Source organism: Ptychodera flava, chromosome 13 (assembly GCF_041260155.1).
Source record: "Ptychodera flava strain L36383 chromosome 13, AS_Pfla_20210202, whole genome shotgun sequence".
NCBI classification, from domain to species: Eukaryota; Metazoa; Hemichordata; class Enteropneusta; family Ptychoderidae; genus Ptychodera; species Ptychodera flava.
Window position 1 is genome coordinate 27759631 of NC_091940.1, and position 7438 is coordinate 27767068.

General features: G+C 35.8%; 1 protein-coding gene across 1 annotated transcript; it reads right to left on the bottom strand.

The window, feature by feature from the left end:
- Positions 1 to 6119: 6119 nt before the first annotated feature.
- On the bottom strand, positions 6120 to 6985 carry LOC139148544 (zinc finger protein 846-like). The gene has a single exon (XM_070720031.1). It carries the CDS (start codon positions 6888 to 6890, stop codon positions 6120 to 6122), a length of 771 nt encoding a protein of 256 aa, XP_070576132.1. The 5' UTR covers positions 6891 to 6985.
- Between the last annotated feature and the right edge of the window lie 453 nt (positions 6986 to 7438).

Genomic DNA, 7438 nt, shown 5'->3' on the forward strand with positions numbered 1-7438 from the left:
ATTGTGAAAATGACCCGGACTGTATATTGCAAAGTCGTATTGGTCTGCCGTCTCAAAAGTCACGTACTCAAAGTTAATGTAGGTGAAAGCATCATTTGTGAAAAAAACAAAATATTAAAAAATGCTCATGTGATATGTAAATATACAAAAATTCATTGAATCTCTTTGAAAGAACCTTCATGACAACTTTTGAAGAATTATAACGAGTGATTTTGAATATAACATCCTTTTTAATACTGGATATAACAAAAAATACCGCAATTATACGGTGTCGCTCACATTTGATCAGAATTGGTACATACCAGTATGGGTACCAAAGATCAACAATAAATGTTGTTTCTATCTGTTCACTGCAGGAAAATTCTACGTTGATGTTATGGACAATGGTTTCTGCACAGTACAACCAGAAAAACAACAAGAATGACAGAGGTTTGACATACTGCTACAGAGAAATTGATGATCAAAAAAGGGCAAAAATTGTCCTAAAAACACAAATATTGAAATTTCACCACACTTTTTGCAAATAGCTTCTCAGCTTGTCAAAAGATGATCTGCAACATTTCGCGAAATCTATCAGCAATATAAATCACTGGGCCATAAGTAGTTACAGCACGCAATCTTATTTGCACTAGTGATATGGATGTACATTGTATCCTCAGACAGCGTCGAACTAAAAACAATTATTAATCTGAAAATTTACTTGGTAAAAAAAATTAGCACAGCTTTCCTCATTTGGAAATTTTTTTTAGAAATTTACAGTAACAGTTGTAAAAAAAAATGTTCACAATTTCATTGTGACACCCCCTCCCAAGATCTAATGGTCCGTCTCTTAGTTTGAGCAGGTCTGTTAATATGTAAGTTCATAAACAATGACAGGAAATGACTACAGGTCAGTGGAGTATCCTGTTTCAGCCATTGGCATGCGACCACTCATGAACATTTGCAGATTTTCCTTTTTCTTACCTCATTTGCACATTTTTGACACTGATGTGTTCATTTGAACAAATTCACATCTCAACCCCTACATCTACCTGTACACCAAATACTGAGACGGTAGCTTTGGCGGTATGGGAGCCTTTGTGTGTGACGGACATACATCCGCACATACCCACAAATATACAGACATACAGACGCCACTCAGACTCATCATATAAGCTCTTTTTGGTATTTATATATAAAACCAAACATGAGCTAAAAATTACAGTATTTGCTGATATTATTAAGATTTGAAAAAAAGCTGAATGGGAATACCAATACAGACCTGAAAAGAAAAGTTTAACTGGGTCGTGACAAAAATTTTCACCAAAATGAAGAATCCATTTTCTAAAAATCAAAATTGAAGATTGTTATACAAAATCATCCAAACAATACACATCAACTATCAACTAAACAACAAATGAATTGTATTTGCGATCTGCTAGTGGTACGTGTATCTCAGTTGTAGATAATTTATCATATTTTTTACACTTTCAGTTATCAAAAATGAAAAAAGCGAAAAATATCTACATAGGCAAATTTCACCTCTATTTCAATTTTGTAGATACAAGAAACTTACAACGCAAATGAGATTACTTAATAGAAGTTGGTTTTTGAAAAAGGTAGGTCAAATTGATCTTTGTATTCTCAAACATGTGAATATGCAATTTTTCTCAAATTTTCAAAGCACTTGATACCACCACTTCATGGTACATCAAGGTGACTATATTGTTAATGTCATTTTCTATATGTTTCTTGGATGTGGTAAATTATTGTTTTACCACTAATAATACCAATTATTGTACAATTTTCACTACACGTTAATAAGGCCATCCTAGGAAAATTAAGTAGCAAAATTGTCACAGCTCTGACCAGTGGCATCTGAAAACAGTGTCCTTTCAACTCTCTAGTCAAAATCTAAGACAAGTGTGCTTTACCAAAAAACACATACAAAAATCATATAGTTAAGACATTTACCATGCTCTTATATGTGAACTAAAGATGATGAAAAATTAACCTCTAAATTTTGTATCAAATCATTATTGCATAGTAGTACATTCCTAGCAATTGTTACCCAATCACTGCTGGCAGCAGTACCTAGAATTATTCATATAATGAAACTGGGTAAACAAAACTCAAAAATCTTACTATCTCTTTGGCACAATATTAACCCTGACTTCCATTGTGCAACTTGATCCCGCTTTCAGGAGTATATTTTGTCTGTTACACTACTGAAAATCATATTGGGTCCATTTGTTACAAAACAATCACAAAGGTATTGGCATGCACAATGTACATTTACTTTCCGATGTATCTTTCAAGTGTTTATTTGCCTAACAGCACACACTCTTCTTCCTCAATGAGCCATACACACATGCGCACATCAATATTTTTTGCTGAACGATAGTATAAAGTGATTAAAAACGGATAAAAAATTATTCAATCAGAGTGAGACTAAGTTGGACATCGTGTTTTAAAAGATTGCATGAAAAACATAGTATAGAAGCGAGAATAACAACAAGGTGTACTGTATATCCATTTTGTGTATGCTGTACACAAGCTTGATGCTTCCGACTAGACTTACAATGTTTGAGGTAAACATAGGTCATTCTTTAACGTTGCACTTGTTCAAATTTTACTAAAACTAAGACTAATATCAAAGATATCACAGGAACAGTTTTTGAGGAAAAAAATTGATAAAAAATGTCTAAAATTGCTAATAAAACATTTTCCGGTTTCATTATAATTTGAATGTATCACATCTTGATCACAACTACAAGACAAGCATTTCTTGTAAAAAAAAAAGTTAACAAAAATTTAAAAATTGGCTTAAAAATTGAAATTTGCATATTTCAGCACCATTTGAACAAATGTGAACTAGGTCATCACTAGGGACCTATATCCCAAATATCAATGCTGTCTCACCAGCAGTTTTGAAAAAAAAATTAAAGATTTTTTCACCAAAAAATGACAAAATTGTCTTCAAAATACCAAGAAGATTTTTTAGAGATTTTTTGACAAAATTAGCAAAATAAGCCTCAAAAATACAAGTCATCGTTGATGACACAGTCCCCACTTGTATATGGGTACTTTGATTACAGGTCCTGAGAGAGAAAAGAGTCCTCTTCATTAGGTCTGTGATCAAAATACTTTTGAATAAATTCGCTTGATACATGTCTGAGTTGTAGTTCAGGACATGAAAAAATCGTAATAAAATGGCCATATGGTAGCCATATTGGATCGTATCTCAAAACAAATCAATGTGCATATATATTACATAGGTCAATGTCCTTGTACCAACTTTGATTAAAATCGGTTGAGATATGCCTGAGTTATGGCTTTGTACATGAAAAAATCACAACGAAATGGCCGCATAGCAGCCATATTGGATCGTATCACAAAACAAATTAACGTGCATATGTATATCTTTGGTCAATCTCCTTGTACCAACTTTGAATAAAGTCGCTTGATACAGGTCTGAGTTATGGTTCTGGACATGAAAAAACGTAATAAAATGGCCACACGGCGGCCATATTGGATCGTATCACAAAACAAATCCATGTGCATGTGTATGACATAGGTCAATGTCCTTGTACCAAGTTTGAATAAAATCGGTTGAGATATGCCTGAGTTATGACTCTGTACATGAAAAAATCGTAAAAAATGGCCGCACAGCGGCCATATTGGATCGTATCACAAAACAAATCCATGTGCATGTGTATGACATAGGTCAATGTCCTTGTACCAACTTTGAATAAAATCTGTTGAAACATGCCTGAGTAATGGCTCTGTACATGAAAAAATCGTAATAAAATGGCCGCCTGGCAGCCATATTGGATCGTATCACAAAACAAATCGACGTGCATCTGTATGACATATGAAGTAATCCTTGTACCAAGTTTGTATGAAATCGCTCCAGGCATCTCTGAGATATCTGCGTGAACGGACGGACGCACGGACGGACGCACAGACATGACCAAACCTATAAGTCCCCCGGACAGTGTCCGTGGGGACTAAAAACTTAGCATATTTCATCACAATTCGAATAAAAGAGCTTTAAAATAAGCCTCCACAAGATGTAAATTAGGGAAAATGTAAACAGTTCAAATATCTGTCCACGTGGCACTTCCTACCTTCATGCAATTTGATTTTTGACCAGTCATATCTTGAGTGTGAAGGTAAACATGAAAAACAAGACATGACCATCAACAAATCACAGTTCTTCTTTGTGCCTTCCAAGTATACATAACACTTTCAAATTGGCTTACATATACAGAAATGGAAACTTTCTATCATGATTTTCGAATCTGAGTGTGTTAAAAGGTTCTATGAATGGGTAGAAAATGCAAATTGCAGCTAACAGCAAGTTGGCTGAGGAATCTTTCCGTCAGCGACATTAACTCTAACCCTCCCCTCAATGCATAATAAAGCATGCAACAGCTACTGAAGGGAAATCGTTCTCCCTTTTACAGTCCAGCCGCACAGATCTACATGAACAGAACTTTGCTGACAAATTCCAAATTTGTTCGAAAAGTGATGCTTTTGATTGTACCAAAACGTTTACAACATTGCTGGGTAGCTTACAACAGAAGTACCTGAAAAACTACTTGAAAAGTTTGTTTTGAATACCAGCTGGTATTAGGTAGTTAATTTCCAGTACAAAGCAATGCAAACGAAATAGGGAAAACGCTGTTTACAGCTCACCCATATAACAGTAAACTGTGTAATGGTATGTACATTTAAATCAGTTCATGAATTAATATTATATTTCGATGACTACTCAAATTTAGCAGTATAAAAATACTTAACAAAAGATTAAAATACATAGCGTCAAAGTGACACTTTGCTCTCATTTGGTTACACGTGGGAAGCCAGAGTGAGTGTATTCACAATATTTCAAAGCTTTTATGGACCTTGAGCTTGTGATATTCATAGTCAAGTGCATATGAAAAAAAATTGGTACACTGTCCATTGAAGTATCAAAAGGTTGGGAACTGTTGCAACTGTTGATCACACACACCACACACTTTGGCAGTACCATGCAACCTTGTATACCATAATTAGCGATACAATCTGCGATACGAAAGTAAAAGTGTCCTCCATTAATATTTTATCATATACCAATGACATTCACCGTAAAATTTCAGCTATGATATTTCATGGTAAACGTTGAGATATGCACGATAAACATTATCGGTTTTGGCGTTTTCCTGAACTACATTTTATTAGCAGTTTGTTGGTAAATAACGTAAACAAACAAAATGGCTGCCGCTCCCCGCCTGCAAAGCGATGTCGCCAACGTAAAAACTCAAAGGCTTTGAGGAACACGGGTAATTCTGGTTGCAAAATACGGAAATAATATGTTGAGTCTTGTAATGTTTTCCCATGGATTTCCTGTTAAAGTTCTCGTATTTTGGCCAAGCTCTAGCAAACATTCTGCACGTCGCCGGCACTGTGCACGGTCTACTACCCCCCAAACAGGTGGTGAGCGCGTGGCGTGACAGCTGTGTCGCGCGCGCGACGACTGTTGACATGGCAAATCTCAGGGTAAACAAACAAATTGGCGTCCCCTCTCCGTGCGAGCTCCGTGCCGTACGACAATCGAAATTAGGATAAAGCTGAGCACCGTTTTTGATCAGTTACAATTGTAATAGCATATTGTACCTTAAATGGTTCCTCATGTATGACGAATTTTGTATCCCGGTGTCTTTTTTCTTGGGGTTCATTGAGATACGGAGGATTTGCAATGATGTTACATTGTATGTGAGGACTAATAAACTCTTCATTTTTGGTGAATCCTCATGTAATATGAGAGACGTGAACTAAATTGAAATGTTTACCACAAACTTTGAAGACCTTCAGCCCTTCATTTGTATGTGTCTTGGTGTGAACTTTTAGACTTCTGTTTAAGTAAAATTCTAAAAGCATAATTGGCCGACATGTGGCTTCTCTTTTGTATTTGTCCTGATGTGACGTTCTAGATTTCCACTCCGTGCAAATCCCTTTCCACACAAATTTGACAAAATGGCTTTTCTTTTGTATGCACCCTGATGTGATCTTCGAGAGTACTACTACATGTAAAACCCTTACCACTTACTTTGCAAACAAATGGCTTTTCATTTGTATGTATCCTGATGTGATATTTAAGATTTCCACTGTGTAAAACCCTTACCACATACTGTGCTGACAAATGGCCTTTCATTTGCATGTGTTCTGATGTGAACTTTGAGAGGCGAACTATGTGCAAAACCTTTATCACATACTTTACAGACAAATGGCTTTTCATTTGTATGTGTCATGATGTGACTTTTGAGAGTACTACTACGCGTATAACACTTACCACATACTTTGCAGACAAATGGCTTTTCATTTGTATGTGTCATGATGTGACGTTTTAGATGTCCACTCTGTGTAAAACCCTTACCACATACTTTACAGACGAATGGCTTTTCATTTGTATGTGTCCTGATGTGATTATTGAGAGTACCACTCTGTGTAAAACCCTTACCACATACTTTGCAGACAAATGGCTTTTCATTTGTATGTGTCCTGATGTGACGTTTTAGATCTCCACTCCGTGCAAAACTCTTTCCACACACTTTACAGACGAATGGCTCTTCATTTGTATGTGTCCTGATGTGATTATTGAGAGTACTACTCTGTGTAAAACCCTTACCACATACTTTGCAGACAAATGGCTTTTCATTTGTATGTGTTGTCATGTGAATTTTGAGAGTTCTACTTTGTGTAAAACTCTTACCACATACCTTGCAGACAAATGGCTTTTCATTTGTATGTATCCTGATGTGACATTTAAGATGTCCACTCTGTGTAAAACCCTTACCACATACTTTACAGACAAATGGCTTTTCATTTGTATGTGTCTTGATGTGACGTTTTACATGTCCACTCATTGCAAAACTCTTTCCACATACTTTACAGACAAATGGCTTTTCCTTTGTATGTGTCCTGATGTGATATTTGAGACTACCACTATTTGTATAACCCTTACCACATACATTGCAGACAAATGGCTTTTCATTTGTATGTGTCCTGATGTGATATTTGAGACTACCACTATGTTTAAAACCCTTTCCACACACACTGCAGACAAATGGCTTTTCATTTGTATGTATCCTGTTGTGTAGTTTAAGATTTCCACTCTGTGTAAAACCCTTACCACATACTTTACAGACAAATGGCTTTTCATTTGTATGTGCCATGATGTGACGTTTTACATGTCCACTCATTGCATAACTCTTTCCACATACTTTACAGACAAATGGCTTTTCCTTTGTATGTGTCCTGATGTGATATTTGAGACTACCACTATTTGTATAACCCTTACCACATACTTTGCAGACAAATGGCTTTTCATTTGTATGTGTCCTGATGTGATATTTGAGACTACCACTATGTTTAAAACCCTTTCCACACACACTGCAGACAAATGGCTTTTCAT